We start from the raw sequence: 15,989 nt of genomic DNA, 5'->3' as shown, positions 1-15,989 counted from the left end.
GCCTCAGCCGCCAGCAGGGGTCCCACCCCTCCTTCGCTCCCTTCCCCAGTGCTGCCTTTTGAATCATTAGGGTCCCAGGCCAGCACCCCTTGGGCTGGGCTGCATGGAGTAGGCACAGCCAGGATGCCATGCAAAGGCCCGTGGGCCCAGCGCTCCCCTCGGCAGAGAGCTGAGCTCCGTCCTGGCCTGTGCTGGTGTTTCCCTGGGTACATCTAGCCGGAACCTCCAACAGGTGGATGCCTTGGGGACCTGGCGTTGGACTAGGGAGTGAAGGGGCCGTGGTGGCAGCAGTGCCACTGGGCGCCGCTAGGTGCCGCCCTGGAGCAGGGCCTCGGGCCCCAGAGAAGGTGCCCAGGTCCCGGCTTCAGTGAACCGGGAGTCGGGGGGCCCAGCTGGTGGCCGCTCTGGGCTGACTTCTCTGCTGCAGGTCATGTTAACCGAGGGCCACCTGTGCAGCCCCGAGCCCGAGCGACTCTCAGGACAGAGGCCAGCCAGGCCGAGGGCAGGGGGAGCCGGGCGGGTGGGCTGGCGTTCCAGCTGTGGCCCCTAGCTGGGGCCACCAGGATGCTGCCGGGCCGAGGCAGGGCCTTGGGACCTGGCTCTGGGGTCCAGCGGAGGGGTCTTCCCTCTGCAAGCTGCGCTGTGTCCCATGTACACGCCTCTGCCAGCACATGCCTGCCCGAAGTCCCAGGACATGGCCCCACGGCCGTCACCTGCAGCTGTACCTTACTCAGCCAGGCAGGGTCCAGCCTTGCTGGTCACCCGGCGCTGTGGCCTCGCCAGGCTCTGTCTCCCTCTCCGTCCGCTGCCTGTCCCTGTGCTCCTTGGCAGGAAGGGGACACCCGGGGTGTGGCTGCCGTGACGGGCTCAGCTGGCCTCTGGTTCTTGTGGTTGCAGTGAGATGGAAGCTTCCAGCAGCCAGAACAGTCCCAGAGGGGTTTCCCGTCCCTTTGAGCCGTTGGGTCACACGTGGCCCCGCCCTACCTCGGGCCGCCTGGGGGGGGCGGGGCGCGACCTTGCTGACCTTGCAGCCCCGCGGTCTGGAATGTGGCCCCCAGAGGCCCTTCTGCCCTCCTTCCCAGGAGCCGCGTCCTGAGCCTTCGGCAGCCCCGTCATCCTCCTGTTAGCTTGTTCACACCGAGGGGCGCCTTCCCCCTTGTTTGTTCTTTTACTTTAATTTTGAAAAAAATCGAGATAAGACTCATCGTCAAATTCATCCCTTTTTTGCCTTCTTTTTCTGGCCAACAACTTCCACTCTTAAAATTTCAACAAAGTTCAGCTCATCAGACGGTCAGACCTACTCAGGGTTCCCCGGTCGGTCTGTGACTGTCCTTTTGGGACCCGGTCCGGCCTGTAGGTGACGTCTGATGGTTGGGTCCCTTGGGGCTTACAGATGCGACTCTGGGCAGCGAATTCCCAGCCTTCACGTTGGGAAACACAGCCAGCCGGGATGGGACAGGGGCGCCCCGAGGGGCTTAAGTCACGTGACTTCAATAGACTGTAGTCTGCGGTGCCCTCTGTCTCCCATGGAAAAGGAGGGCCTTCCGTGCAGGGCCCGAGGGTCTCCAGATTCGGGGGGCGGGGGGCGGCTGCAGGCTCCCTGGAGTCCCCAGGGGGCCAGGAGACAGCCTTCGGCCGGCCAGAGTTCATCTGGTCCTGCCACACTGAGCCGTGTGTCGGGCGCTGGGAGACAGCAGTGGGAGGGCGAGACGGCGTCTGTCTCCTGGGGGAGAGACAGGGGCCCTCACCTTTCCAGCCTTTCTGGTTAAAACTGGGTAGAAACCGAAACTTGCTTTGGACTAGCGCCTACCTTCTCAGTGTCCAGAGCGCCTCCACGTTGCGGGGCCAAGCTCCCCACATTTGTGCAGAGGGTGCCGGGCAGGCGTCCTTGCTCTGGGGACGGTCTCTGCCCCACCCTCGCGAGCTGGGCTCTCCTGGGTGGCTCGGCTCAGTGCAGCCTCAGTTTTCTCAGTCTGTCAGTTCGGGTCCCAGGGAACCCCGTTGGGGTCGTAAAGCACCTTACGAGGGTGTCCAGCCCACGCAAGCACGTGGCAAATGGTACTGCCCCTTGGCAGAGCCCACGGACTGATATGCTGTTGCTCACCCCGACTGCGGCAGGCAGACCCCAAGATGGCCCCCGAGCTTCCCCACCTCCTGCTCTTCACTCCCGTGAGAGAGGGCTGGCCTGCTGGCGGGTTCTAACCAATTGGACAGCATAAAGCTGATGAGGTCACGTCTGTGATTAGACTCCATAAGGTCATGACTTCTGTCTTGCTGGCACGCTCTCTCCTGGGCTGGCTTTGAAGCAAGCTGCCACAGTGGAGAGGTCCATGTGGGGACCAGCCAGCGAGGAATGACACCCGCCAGCCACAGGAGTGGCCTCAGAAGCGAGTCCTTCCCCAGTCGGGCCTTCAGATAAAACCCAGCCCTGCCTTGGGTTGCAGTGGGCTCGCAGCCTCCGGAGGGACCCTGCACAGAGGCCCCAGGTAAGCCACGCACAGACTCCCGACCCACAGACGCTGCGAGAGAACGTGCGTATGTTTTCTCAAGCTACTCAGTCTGTGGGGCGTTGTTACGTGGCAGTAGCTGGCTGATACAGACGGGGCCATTCGGCGAGGCTGCACAGTGGGGGCTCCCTGCCATCTAGTTTTGCTTTTTGCAAAATGGGAATGTCGTCTTCTCTGCTTCTGAAGGTGGGCTGGAGACAGGGACTGGGGGCCATGAATTCCACTCCTCCAGCTGGCGGGAGTCAGGCCAGACCTGCCCGCGGGTTGGCTCAGGGTTTGGCTGCAGGGCCATGTGCACGAGGCTCGTAGGAAGGAAGGGGTTTAAAGCTTAGGTTTGTCTACGAAGCAAGGCTCGTGTGCAAGGTGGCGAGTGAGGGCGGCCCTGCCCCTAAATGGCAGAGTGACCTCGGGCAGGTTACCCCCTCCCGGCCTCAATGGTCCCTTCCCCCATCAGAGAAGCTGTGAGGATTAAGCGGGAGCCGTAGAGGCTGCTGCAGTCGTATGCTGCTACGTTCCCATCAGTGGTAAAGCTCATCCAATCGGAGTCTCTGAGCTGGACGAGACCGGGAGGCTGGGGTGCTCAGGCGGGGCCCATTCTGCACACGTACGTTAGCAGACACCCGGGGCAGGGAGGGGTGGGGGTTGGGGAGCAGGCACGTGGTCACGATCGTGACTCTGGAGCCACGCCACCCAGCTCTGGAATCCCAGCTCTGTGACATAGTGGTCCTGCGACTCAGGGCAAGCTGTCCCCTCTGTAGAGTGGGAACAACGGAATCATCCTCATGGGTTGGTTTTGAAGATGAAATGGATTAAGATACGTAAAGTGCTTAAAACAGGGCCGGTCACAGCAGCCAAAACATGGAAGAAACACCAGTGTCCGTGGACGGATGATGGAGAAACACAGTGTGTCCATCCACACCCTGGAATATTACGCAGCCGTGAAAAGGAAGGAGATCCTGACACCTGCTCCCACGTGGAGGGACCTGGAGGACGTGATGCTCAGTGACGTGAGCCAGACACAGAAGGACACACACTGTGTGGTCCACTCACAGGAGGTCCCCAGAGGAGCCACATCCACAGAGACAGAAAGTGAATGGGGGGCCAGGGGCTGGGGGAGGGGTGGGAGTCAGTGTTTCCTGGGGACAGAGCTTCAGTTTGGGGAGATGGAAAGTTCTGGAGACGGATGGAGGGGACGGTGGCACAACCGTGTGAATGTGCTTCTTGCAGCTGAGCTGGGCCCTTAAAATTGATGAAGATGGTGAATTTTACGCTATGTTTATTTCCCCACACACACGAAAGGCGGGTGTTAGGAAACACGGCATCCTTTGTTATTCGTGACAAGCCCCTTTCAACCACATCTAACTTTATGCCAGTGGAGTGACGGGGACTGGTGGCCAAGAGACCAACCACGTGACCAGAGGGACAGAGCTCTCAGCCTCCCCCGAGGGGCTGGGGACTGAGTTAATCACCAACGGCCAGTGATTTAGTCGTGCCTGTGTACTGGGTCCTCTCGGAGACCCTGGATGAAGGGGTCCAGAGAACTTCCGGGGGGTGGACATGTGGAGGGGCAGGGGGCGGGGGCCCCGGTCGGGTGTGGACGCCCCTTCCTCATACCTCACTCTGAGTATCTCTCCCACCTGGCTGTCCCTGAGTTATAGTCAACAAACGGGTGATAGGAAAGAGCTTTCCCAAGTTCTACAAGCTGTTCTAGCAAATTCTCGGACCCGAGGAGGGGGTCTTGGTGACCCTGGTTTATAGCCGGCCGGTCAGAAGCACAAGAGGCCGGGACTTGGGGCTGGCGTCTGAAGCAGGGGCCGTCCTGCGGGGCCGGGCCCTGGACCTGTGGGGTCTGCCTGCTCACTGCGCGTAGACAGCGTCACAATTGCTGAATGGGACGGAAACCCCACACCTCGGGGTCGGACGGGCCATGAGAGGAGAGAACGAGAAAGTTGTCCTTTACATTCCAAGTCAGCAAGAGTGTGACCCTGGGTCCAGTTGGCAGAAGGATAAATTGGGGTCACGTACCAGGTGGCCACTGTGGGTTGAAGTGTGTCCCCAGAAAGAGATGTTGAAGTCTGTGACCTTACTGGGAAATGGGCACATTGCAGCTGTCATTAGTTAAGATGAGGTCAGATCGGACTAGGGTGGGCCCCAATCCACTGGCAGGTGTCCTTATAAGAAGGCACATGAATGGAGCTGGCCCCGTGGCATAGTGGTTAAGTTTGCGAAATCTGCTTTGGTGGCCTGGGGTTCGTGGGTTCAGATCCTGGGCGCGGACCTACACACGGCTCATCAATCAAGTCATGCTCCAGTGGCGTCCCACATACACAATAGAGGAAGACGGGCACAGATGTTAGCTCAGGGCCAATCTTCCTCACCAAAAATAAAAAATAAAAAATAAAAAAATTTAGAGAGAACGCACGTGAAGACACAGACATGGGGAGCAGATGAACATGTGATGACAGAGGCCGAGCCTGGAGTGACGCGTCTATAAGCCGATGAACCCCAAGGATTGCTGGAGCCCCCAGGACCTGGGAGAGGCAGGAAGGACCCTCCCCTGGAGCCTGCAGAGGGAGCGCGATACCTGGATTTCAACTGCTGAACTCCAAACCATGCAAGAATAGATTTCTGTTATTTTAAGCCGCTGAGTTTGTGGTCATTTGTCACGGCAGCCACAGGGCACAAATACGGGGCTCCGAGGTGGGAGTGAAGCCATCGTGGCTGCTCGCGCCCGGGTGCTGAGCCTGATGTCTCCCGACTGGCCCTTTTGGCCGTTTCTAGAGTCCTTGCACCTGGCTGTTTCCAGCCTCGGCTCCCTCAGGCCAGGAAGTGTCCCTGCTGTGGTTTCCAGGTTGACAGTGTCCCCTCCCCAGGCCCCGACAGAGCCCCTGTCTTGCTCCCCCGGTGGAACCTGGCCATCGGGTTCCCGCCTTCGGGGTGAGACCCAGCCAGAAAGTTCCCCGCGTGGGCAGAAAGCCCCTTGGCCAGCAGAGAGGAGGGCCAGGAGGCGCGGGGACCCGGGCTGAGGCAGAGGAGGGAGGGGGCGTCCGGTATCTGGGTGGCCCAGCAGAAAGCCCGGCGGACTTCAGCCTGAGCAGGGTCACGTAGACAGGCCTGGGAGCGGTCGCCCGGGCTGGACGGGGACAGAGATGCTGCCCGTGGCTGGGCTGCTGACCTGGGGTCCGTGGGGTCAGCGACTGGGGTTTTGTCGCATCCTGATCACCCTATTAGAGAGGGCGGGAGTCCCGCGTGGGGTAGTGGGGATGGCCAAACTCGAGAAAGACTCACAGCCCAGGGGGGGACACCGCAGGCCCCACGGGACCCCTCGGGGGGTGCACTCGGGGCCAGAGAGAATGCCAGGGCCGCGGGAGGCAGATGTGTTAGGGACCGGCGGGCAAGGGGCCCTGATTCCCGGTGGAGGATGTCACTGGCTTTCTAGAATGCTCCATGGGGCCGGCAGCGGATCAGCAGCCCCTGCACCTGGTCCCCTCACTCAGGAGGGCATCGTCTAGTGGACATCGTCCTCAGGGGGCGCCGTGGGGAGGCCACCGGAGGCCCTCCCGGCTTTACGCCTGGGCCCTAATTTTAGGCCTGGACTAAGTCACACGCCACCTGCAAGATGAGTCAGCGGTCCTGGGTTCAGACGCGGCCACCTCTCCAGGCGCCAGCATGGCCCTCCCTCTGGACGCTGCTGGCTCCGTCTGCCCCCCAGGGTGGCGGCGGGGGTGAGAGAAAGGACGTGTCGGGGGCCAGCACACCCCGGGCGCCCCCCTTGTCCGATCTTGGGGCCCGGGTGTCCCCTTGCCACGCCGGGCCTTGTAGGTCAGAGGGCATGGGGCAGGTGCCGGAGAAGGGGGGCGGGCCAGCCCGCGGCCCCTGCGCTCCGGACCATATTGGGGCAAGAAGCGGCGCCGCTATTAATAACCAGGGGGCCGCCTATAAAGCCAGGCCCGCCAGCCGCCCGCGGCTCCTTCAGCCCCGAGACCTTTAGCCCCCCTGTTGTGAAAAGAAAAAAAAAGTAAGTACCAAGACCACCTCCCCAACCCCCCGCCCGGCCCCCCTCGCTGGGCGGCCTGCAAAGTGACACAGAACAGTGGTGAAATGACACACCCACGCAAAGGACACGGCACACGGCCTCGGGTACCTAACTGTCCCCGGCGGCTGGGGCGTCCCGGCGGGGACGAGGGCCGGAGGAGGCGGAGGGGGGGGCCGGGTCTCCTCCTCGTGGCTTCTCCTTGTCCCCGAGGGGACGGAGCCAGGCGGCCCCAGAGTGCGTGTGTGTCTTGCGGCGGTGGCTGGCTCCCCTCGGGAGCCCCCGGAGCCCCTGGCGTCCCCCCATCCCCTGGGGTTTTGTATCTGGAATGTCCCTTAGGGGAGGACTTACAGGCCCGTCTGGAAATGAGCCCCCGTTTGCGTCCATTGAACCCCAAGACGCCTCTGCTCTGGGAGCTGCCCCCGTCCCCCGCCACCTTGACGGATGCCAGAGAAGCTCAAAGGGGACAGGGAGGCGATGAGGCCACCTCTTGGGCGCCACCCCCAGAATGCGCTGGGTGGATATGGGGGGCTCCCTGGCGGCAGCATGGGGCGTGTGGCGGTCTGAAGCCATCGGCTGCCCGTCTGTCCCCGTCAGCCCACTCCTCGCCCCGCTGGCCCCAAGGACGCCCGCTCAGGGGCCTGGCGGCTGGAGGATGGGGCGCCCCCGGAGGTGGCGGCCCTGGCCTTGTTGGGACGCGGTGGGGGTGGGGGCGCCGGCAGAGGACGTGCTGATGGAAGGGCCGGCTGAGTGCTGCTTGACGGGAGTGGCAAGTGCTTGGGGTGGGGGGGTCCCGAAATAGAGTGAGCGGAGGGGGGCAGGGGGACGGGCGTGCAGCCTCGCCCCCCACCTCTGGGCCTCTGCCTCTCTCCTCCCACGGCTGGTAGGACATTGAGGGCAGGGCCCAGGGATGGAGTTCTGGCGGGGCAAGCGGGGGCTCCTGTGGGATAATTTGCACGAAGGTCGCCGGTCCGTCTGTCTGTCTGCAGGGGGCTGGGGTGGGGTAGGGTCTCCCCAGCAGGGAGGGGCTCAGATGGGCTTCCCACTGCAGGGGAGCCACGGAGGAGCAGCCAGGTTTCAGCAAGGGGCCCAGTGGGGTCCCCCTGTCCCCTGGGCCGCCAGCAGTCCTGCAGGGTCCTTCCATGGGGTGGGCCCCCTGGTGCCCCGGGCCCTGCGGGCAGCAAGGAAGGGGGGCTGCGGGCAGGCCTGGCCCGGCCAAGTTCCTTGGGGTGGGGGATGACTTGGCTTGGGAGGGTGTCAGCCACGGGACGTGGGGCACGCTGGCGTGTGGCAGGGTCTGGACCCGTCCTGGGCTCCCAGCCCCTTCCCAAGGTCTTGCCTGCACAGTGTGGGGACACGGCAGGGCTGGCCCCGGTCTCTGCCCTTGGGCCAAGGTGCCCCCTCGGCGCTGCTGACATCAGGGCCGGGTCATCTCTGGGGGGCCGTCCCGGGTGCTGAGGGGGGCTGAGCAGCATCCCTGGCCCCCACCCACTTGATGCCAGGAGCCCCCCCAGTGTGACACCCGCAGATGTCCCCAGAGGTCCCCCGGTGTCCCCCAGGGGGCAGGGTTGCCTCTAGCTGAGAGTTCGTGGCCTTGAACGTTTAAAGAAGGTGGAGGTCTCGGTGCTGGGGGTCCCGGGGTGGCGCGTGGGCAAGCTTTCTAACTTTCGGTGGTCACGTGCTTCGTTCTGACGTGACTCAGGAAGCTGAGGTTTTCCCGGTGACGCCAGCGCCACAGTTTCCTCTTCAAACGAATTTAGTCCAAATCAATAAAATAAGTGAGAACCATAAAGAGAGCATGAGTCATTGTGGGGGGGGGTCTGCGGCCCCGGCCCCCCTGTAGAGGGACCTCCGAGGGCTCCGGAGGGGTTTCCGGGAGGCCGGCCGCGATGGGGTCCCCAGGAGCTGGGGGAGCGCAGAGGTGAAGGTTCGGCCGCCTGTCACACGCTGGGCTGTGCAGTCTCCAGGGGGTCCCAGCCTGGGGTCCCGGGGAGGCCGCCCGGCACTCGGGGTGAGGGGTGAGTCGGTTCATCTTGGGGTTCTGTCCGTGAGGCCAGGGGCTGCCGGGAAGGCGCAGGTTAGCCTAGCCGACGGCATCGCCGCGCCCACAGCCGCCGGCCGGGTTCTCTGGGCCCCTGGGTGCTTCTGGGAGGGACGAGGGAGCTCCTCTGGGATGTGGGTGGGAAGACGAGGCCAGACGGGCCTGGGGTGAGTGGGCTGGCCGTGTTTCCTCGGCTGGGGAAGCCCACGGGGTCGGCATTTGACAGACTTCGAGCTCAAATCTCAGCTCTGCTGAGTGACCTTGGGCAAGTCCGTCTGCCTCTCTGAGCCCTAGAGAAATGGGGCCTAGAACAATCAGATCTCTCGAGGCGGTTGACCCTGAGTAGGGTGACCAGCTGTCCCAGCTTGCCCGGGGCTCCCAGGATGGGGACTTTCAGTGCTAAAACCAGGACAGTTTGGGCAAACCGGGACGAGGCGGTCACGGCGTTGCTGCTGCCCTCATCTTTTCTTTTTTTAAATTGTGGTGAAATATCAACAACATAAAATTCGCCTTTTTACCCATTTTTGAGTGCACAGCTCAGCAGCATGAAGCAAGTTACACTGCTGTGCAACCAGCCCCTCCATCCGTCTCCAGAACTTTCCATCTCCCCAAACGGAAGCTCTGTCCCCATGAAACACCAACTCCCATCCCTCCCTCAGCCCCTGGCCCCCCATCCACTTTCTGTCTCTGTGGATGTGGCTCCTCTGGGGACCTCCTGTGAGTGGACCACATGGTGTGTGTCCCTCTGTGTCTGGCTCACGTCACTGAGCATCACGTCCTCCAGGTCCGTCCACGTGGGAGCAGATGTCAGGATCTCCTTCCTTTTCACGGCTGCGTAATATTCCAGGGTGTGGATGGACCGCACTGTGTGTGTCCCTCATCCATCCTCAGATACTGGGGATGTTTGAAAGTTTTGGCTCTGGGTATTGCGCTGCTGTGAACACGGTTGTGCAGCTGTCTCTTTGGGACCCTGATTTCAATTCTTTGGATGTTCACCCAGAAGTGGGACTGTGGGGGTCATACAGTGATTCGATGTCCAATTTTTTGAGGAGCTGCCAGATCGTTTCCTGCAGTGGCTGCCCGGTCATTCCCACCAGCCACGCGCGAGGGGCCAATTTCTCCACATCCTCCAACATTTGTTTTCTTCCATTTTTTCACGTTGCTCACCCTGTTGCAACTGTTCTCGAAAGGACTCAGGTGCCCGGGTGGCCGGGCAGGGCTCAGGCTGCCAGGAGCCACCTCTCCCAGGTTCCCGTCCCATCCTGGACTATTTTGGGCCCGGTGACCAGCAGATCACCTTTGCCGCGCTCCGTGCCCGTGGCAAAGGGCGAGGCTTGGCAGCCCCCCAGGGCTTCCTCCGGGTCCTGCCCCAGCCCTCGCTCGGGGTGGGACGCAGCGACCTCAGTCCCAGCTGTCCCCTGAGACCCTCGGCTCCAGACCTGGTCTACACGGCGCCGCTCAGCAAGCATTTTCTGCAAAGGGGCAGAAAGTACATAGTTTCCTCTCTGCAGACGAGCAGATCCCTCTGGAAGCTTCCAAGCCCAGCCGTCGCGGGCCCGCCGCAGATGACACGTTCCAAAACGCGCGTGGCCGCATGCCAATAAGGCTTTATTTCTGGACGCTGAAATTTGAATTCCACGTAATTTGCATGTGTCACGAAATTTAATTCTTCTTGCTATTTTTTTTTTCCCCTGACCATTTAAAAATGTGAAACCGTGCTTAGCTGGCAGCCTGTGCAAAATCTCGCCGTGGACGGGATTCGGCCCACAGGCCACAGTCTGCAGATCGACAGACTGCACACCCAGTAAATGTTTGTTGAATGAAACAATGTTTAGGGCCCTGTGAAGCCACGTGCCCGATTTGTTACCATGACAGTAATGTGCTGTTAATGAGTAGATGGGCATGAATGCGTTTTTTTTATTCAAGTCACAAATGTTGAAAATGTCACTGAATAAAACAAATTGACGTTGGGTATTTTGTTTTTCCTTATCCAATCCTGAAGGACTTTTTAAACAGCTTTGTTGAGATAGAATTAACGTACCGTAACATTTACCCATGGAATGTGTTCACTTCAGAATTTTTTTTGTCTATTTGTAGGATGTGCAATCGATTTTAGAAAATTTTGTCACCCCCATAAAGAAGCCCCATTAGCAGTCACTCCCACCCCTCCCCCAGCCCCTGGCCCCCCATCCACTTTCTGTCTCTGTGGATGTGGCTCCTCTGGGGACCTCCTGTGAGTGGACCACACAGTGTGTGTCCCTCTGTGTCTGGCTCATGTCACTGAGCATCACGTCCTCCAGGTCCCTCCACGTGGGAGCAGGTGTCAGGATCTCCTTCCTTTTCACGGCTGTGTAATATTCCAGGGTGTGGATGGACACACTGTGTGGATCCATCATGTGTCGGCGGACACTTGGGGTTGTTTCCACCTTTTGGTGACTGAGAATCATGCTGCTGTGAACATGTGTGGACATGTTGTTGTCGGATCACCTGTTTTCAATGCTTTGGGTGTATTTCTAGGAGTGGAATTTCTGGGTTATATAATAATTGGTTCTTTTCTCTTTTTCCCCCATAATTTCCCTATACTCCCCAGCTTTGTCCAAACCTGTCTGGACTGCGAGTTTTTCCTGCTGGCCGCAGGGTGTCACCCTCAGGTCAGGGGGCACCCCGTCCTCTCCCTTTCTTCCCCCTTGCCCTGCTCCCGGGGCTCCAGTCTCCACCAGACCTTCCAGCCTCCCTTGAGCAAAAAGAATGAAGTCTGAGGTGACCCGGGGTCAAATCTCAGCTCTGCAGAGCCGCTGGCCATCTCTGTGCCTCAGTTTCCCCATCTGTGAAATGGGTGTGCATGAGCAGCTCTCTCACTGAGGTTTCTGGGAGGGCTCAGGGGCACGTGCTTCTGGGCAGGAAATGTCCTCTGTGGGCATCTTGGGTCGCAAAAGCTTTCCCAGAGTCCCAGGAAATAGGTGCCGGCTCCAGTCACGGGGGAGACGCCGGGGGCTTCCGGCGTGGCCGACTTCCCAGCCCCTGGTGTGACCGTCCGTTGAAATCTCGCAGGAAATGTCCCCTTTGGGGAAACTGAGGCCCCCAGGACCCCCAGGAGGCCCCTGGGTCACATGGGCCTGAGTCCAACGCGTGGACACTGAAACTGCCCAGACCTCGCAGTGCCGCCCCCAGAGGCCACCGACGACCCAATGGAACACCACAGGCTGGACCCCGATGGTTAAAAAACAGGACTGGCTTTAATCCTGAAGTGGTCGTGAGGTTGCAAAGGCATCTCGGGGGGACCCCCGGGGGCCCGAGACGCTGAGCCGGGAGTAGATTTCCCCAGAGGGAGACGGTCACGCAGCACCCGTCTGGGCCTCCCTGTGGCCGGCGTGGCGCATGGGCCCCTGGGACCCCGGCCGGCCCCTGCCCTCGGCCTGCCTAGACACTGTTCAGGAGCAAGTTCCGGATGTCTTCCAGGACTTGATGGAAGAGCTGCTCGCGGGACTTGGTGCCGTCCAGGTACACTGCAACCGGAGACGCCACCGTCAGGGCCGGGTCAGGGGGCTGCCGCCAAGAGGGAGGTGGCCAGCCCACAGGCGACGGCTGACGGCTGGGTCAGGAGGAGGCCGACCTGCAGAGTCCGGCTGCTGGAACAGACCGGCCTCCGGGGCCCAAAGCAAGAGGGACTGGTGGCGAGACTCGAGGAGGGACTTCCAGGATTCTGATGGTCCCAATGGGGAGGGGCTGGGTTCCGGGTTCCCCCAGGGCCAGGCCTCATCTCCCACGGGCGCTTACCGACTTCCACGCCGCTGGCTTCCATCTCCCGCTTGTATTTCTGGTACATTGGCCACACGTGGCCATCAAAGAGGCCGGGGGGGTCGGGGACCTCATAGCTTCGAGTACTGGGGAGACAGGTGGGGGAGCATGAGCGACACCCACGTCCCCCAAAGGTGGTGCCGTGAGCGCAGCCTGGAGGACGTGAACTAGGTCAGGGGCAGCACCCCCAAGAAAGGGGACCCCACAGAGGCAGAGGCCCCACACTGGGGCCTGGGTGCCCCCGCTTCCAGCATTGCCACCCCGTGGGCCCAGGGGGTGCCCAGGGCGGGGCGCGGGGGCGCCGGGCTGTGGGCTCCCGGCACAGAGCCTCGGCCGGATGGTCTCTGCTGTCTGCTGGCCTTCGGGGGCCTGGGGTCTGGTGGGCGCCATCCGGCCCCCCGGACCCCCGGGAGTCCCGCCCGGGCCAGCAGCTCACCTCCTCCGCCGCTTGCATTCCTCGTACGGGACGGTCAGGAAGTACCGCCGGCTGTACAAATCCACCAGGGGCCTGGCCGGGGCAAGGGACACGGTCAGCGCCCCAGGCCTGGCATCCGTGGGCTCCAGGGACCTTCCTGGGTGGCGAGGGCTGGGGGCTTCTGGGCCGGTGAGTTTGGGGGTCAGGGAGGGGACCAGCATTGGCGCCAGGAACGTCCCCACAGCAGACCCCAAGGATGGGCGCCCCACTCTCCCTGCACTTAGATGGGCCCAGAGAGGTGCGATGGCTTGCCCGGGGTCACACAGCAAGGCTGGGGGTCCAGCCCAGCCTCCTGCTCTGCTTGAAGAGGCTGAGATTCTAGAATGAGGACTCCATTTCCCCAAGAAGCATGGCTCTTGGCCCCCGATCCTTGAGCTGAAGCCAGCTCTGCCCCACCCCCCAGCCTTGATTCTGGTCTCCTGTCTGTTGACCCAGGGACTCAGCCGGACCGACCCCCTGTGGGGGGAGCCGGGGTTGTCCAGGGCTCGAACCCGCGGCCGCTCACTTGTAGCTGTACAGCAGGAAGCCTTCCAGAAGGAGGATGTGAGTGTTGGCAGCGTCCGGCTGCACGCTGACCCCGTGGGCGCGGGCGAACTTGTGGGGGCTGCTCGCCCAGGCGCGCACGGTGCTCAGCATGGCCTCCATGTCCAGGGACTCCAGCACTGGGGGCGGGAGAGCGGCGTCAGGCGGGGCCGGGGCACCGCGCGGGGCAGGGCGCAGGGTCGCCGTCCGGCCTTACCGTCCCACTGCTTGAAGCCGTCCTCCCCAACTGCGATTTGGTCCTGAGGCTGGAACAGAGGGGCCCAGGCCGCGGGCTCAGTACCCAGCTTCCCGCCCGCCCCGCCCCGGGGTGACAGTCTCGGTGGGCCCTGCCCACCCCGTCCCCCCGCAGCCGATGCCTACGGGCCACAGGCTGGCACTCGGACCCCCTACCCTGACTCATGGGACTTTGCATCCATCACCCTATTACCCCTCACCCCTTGCAGAGCACCAAGGGCCGGCTCAGAGCCCAATCAGAAAATGGGAAAGGGACATGCAGAGGGACCAAGGCCGGGTGGCACGCCCCCTCGGGAGCCACGGTCCCCCCATCCACCCGGCGGGGATGTGCCAGGTATCCAAGAGATGCTCAGTCAAGGAGGTCGCCCATCCCTCGCTCTCCCGGCAAGCATCAGCGCCGGGCCACCCGGGAGGGCTCAGGCAGGCGGGCCCCGAGTCCCCTTCTCCGGGGGCCACCTCCCCTGCCAGCCCTGGGCGAGGATGGCCACCTTGAAAAAATCATCCTGGTGGATCACACAGCAGTTGGGCAGCGATCTGAGCAGGCTGCTGGTCAGCGTGGTCTTGCCGCTGTTGGTCACGCTGCAGACAGAACATCGCATGAGGCCACCCGGGTCCCCCGCTCCGGCCCCATCCGGGTCCGAGGACCTCCCCCCCCCAGAATCAGACTCCAACACAAAAGCCAGAACCGCAAAACAGTGGCGCTAAGGGGACATTTTTACTCATCGAGGGTCACAGCAGGCTTTCTGAGCAGAGAAAAGAGGCCCAGACTCTGAAAATTCGCCAAAAAACGCTAACCCACGTTTAACCTCAGTTCAGCCTTCCTGCCAACCCAGGAGGTAGGGCCATGAGCTGGTTTCTACAGATGGGGAAACTGAGGCCCCAGCGTGAGTTGGCCTCTGTGGGGCTGGAAAAAAATCACAATGTTAGGTCACCAGCAGACGGGGAGAGAAAAAAATGTTTGCAATAGGAAGACCGGGACTTCCCAGCCGAACCTGGAAGTGGTAGCCACTTTGTGAAACGAGGTACGGCATCGTTGGTAGCCGGGAAGAGACAAAAAAAAAAAAAAGGAACAGACAAAAATAATAATAATTGGCAAACCAGGGTGACCCCCTCGTGGCGGACTTCCAGAGATGTCTCTGGTTTTAGGGCCCAAATTCCCGAGTCCCCAAGGCCCTTCAGTGCCAGGAAAAGCAGGACAGTCGGTCACCCCATGACAAAGAGGACAAGGACGTTTGACCCCTGGAGCTAACGAAGGACAGAGAAGGGTGGCCGTCAGGGCTTTCGGGAAACCAGTGTCCCCGTGACCCCATTGTCCCTGTTCTCGGTGTCAGGGACTTTAGTAAAGCTGGGTATGGAAGGTCAGGGGTGGGGGACGCTGCAGCCCTTAAAAAGGGCCGATGGGGGAAGGGGACCCCATATATTAAGGGGGACAGGTGGGAACATGACTGGCGTTCACTGGGGTGTCGTAAAAGGCACAGCTCACACTCGGAGCCCGTGAAGAGGTGGCAGGACCCTTGATCAAATATAGTGGGAATCCCAACAGGGTGACAGCAGAGCGTCGAACCCTGTGCAGGAAGGGCCTCCGGGTGACGCCTGGGTGGGCCATCCCCTGCCCCCAAGGCCTGCCCTGCAGCAGGCGTCCCCCGGGTCCGCCCCCGCGCCTTAGGGGGCTGCCTGTGCCCTACAAAGTCGTCAGTCTCCACCCAGTTTTGGGTTCACAAGGAGTCTAATCGGGGGCAAAAAGCGATTTCCATTTGCAAATTTAAAATCGGGCCCCCGTGCACAGCCAGCTCTCCCCGCCTCGGGGCAGGGACCCATCTCGGCCCTCCGACCTTGGGCGCCGGGCCCCGCGACCTCAGGCGCCGGGCAGCCCTCGTTCGGCCCGACCTCCCCCACGTCCTCGCCCACACAGGGGCGCTCACCCTCCGATGCCCACGATGTGCTTCATGTCGGGGGGACTCGCGCTCCGACTCCCTCCGGGGCACCTCGCTGGGCCGACCCGGCGTCATTGAGGAACACGCGCCTTTATAAGCCGGGCAGCCCGGAGGCCGGCCCGGGGGAGGCGGCCTGAGGCGGGCGGGTGGGCGGGGGCTCCGCACCTGTTCTCACCCATGCAAATAGCTTCGAGTCACCTTTTGCCTAAATTAGCCGGACAGGGGGGTGCGGGGAGGTGTCACCCCGGCTGCCTCGGCCCTCCTCCTGCTCTCTCTCCCTGCCCCTCCACCCTCCCCTCCGAGCCAGGCTGCCCACGGGGCAGACAGCCGGCCACACGCCTTCCCTCCCTAAAAATATCCCGCCGTGTGTCCCCTGGCCTGACCCCAACATTAAGATGGATCCTGGAGGCTTCGAGAAGGGAGC

General features: G+C 62.0%; 1 protein-coding gene and 1 long non-coding RNA gene across 2 annotated transcripts in view; one reads left to right on the top strand and one right to left on the bottom strand.

The window, feature by feature from the left end:
- The first annotated feature begins 6,461 nt into the window (after window positions 1-6,461).
- The window catches only part of LOC139084070 (uncharacterized), a 38,489-nt gene continuing 28,961 nt past the window's right edge, over window positions 6,462-15,989 (top strand). Inside the window, exon 1 of the long non-coding RNA XR_011541334.1 lies at window positions 6,462-6,525. This is a non-coding gene — a long non-coding RNA (uncharacterized lncRNA). The remainder of the gene's footprint in view (window positions 6,526-15,989) is intronic.
- NMRK2 (nicotinamide riboside kinase 2) lies at window positions 11,799-15,838 on the bottom strand. Its single transcript, XM_070624714.1, has 7 exons — window positions 15,554-15,838; window positions 14,120-14,210; window positions 13,594-13,642; window positions 13,360-13,516; window positions 12,816-12,887; window positions 12,359-12,465; window positions 11,799-12,087 (listed from the first exon to the last, which is right to left on the bottom strand). The coding sequence occupies exons 1-7, from the start codon at window positions 15,577-15,579 to the stop codon at window positions 12,002-12,004; spliced, it is 588 nt and encodes a 195-aa protein (XP_070480815.1). The 5' UTR covers window positions 15,580-15,838; the 3' UTR covers window positions 11,799-12,001.

The sequence above is a fragment of the Equus przewalskii genome, chromosome 6, assembly GCF_037783145.1.
Source record: "Equus przewalskii isolate Varuska chromosome 6, EquPr2, whole genome shotgun sequence".
In the NCBI taxonomy this organism is placed as follows: domain Eukaryota; kingdom Metazoa; phylum Chordata; class Mammalia; order Perissodactyla; family Equidae; genus Equus; species Equus przewalskii.
This window is presented reverse-complemented; position numbering and strand designations above follow the sequence as displayed.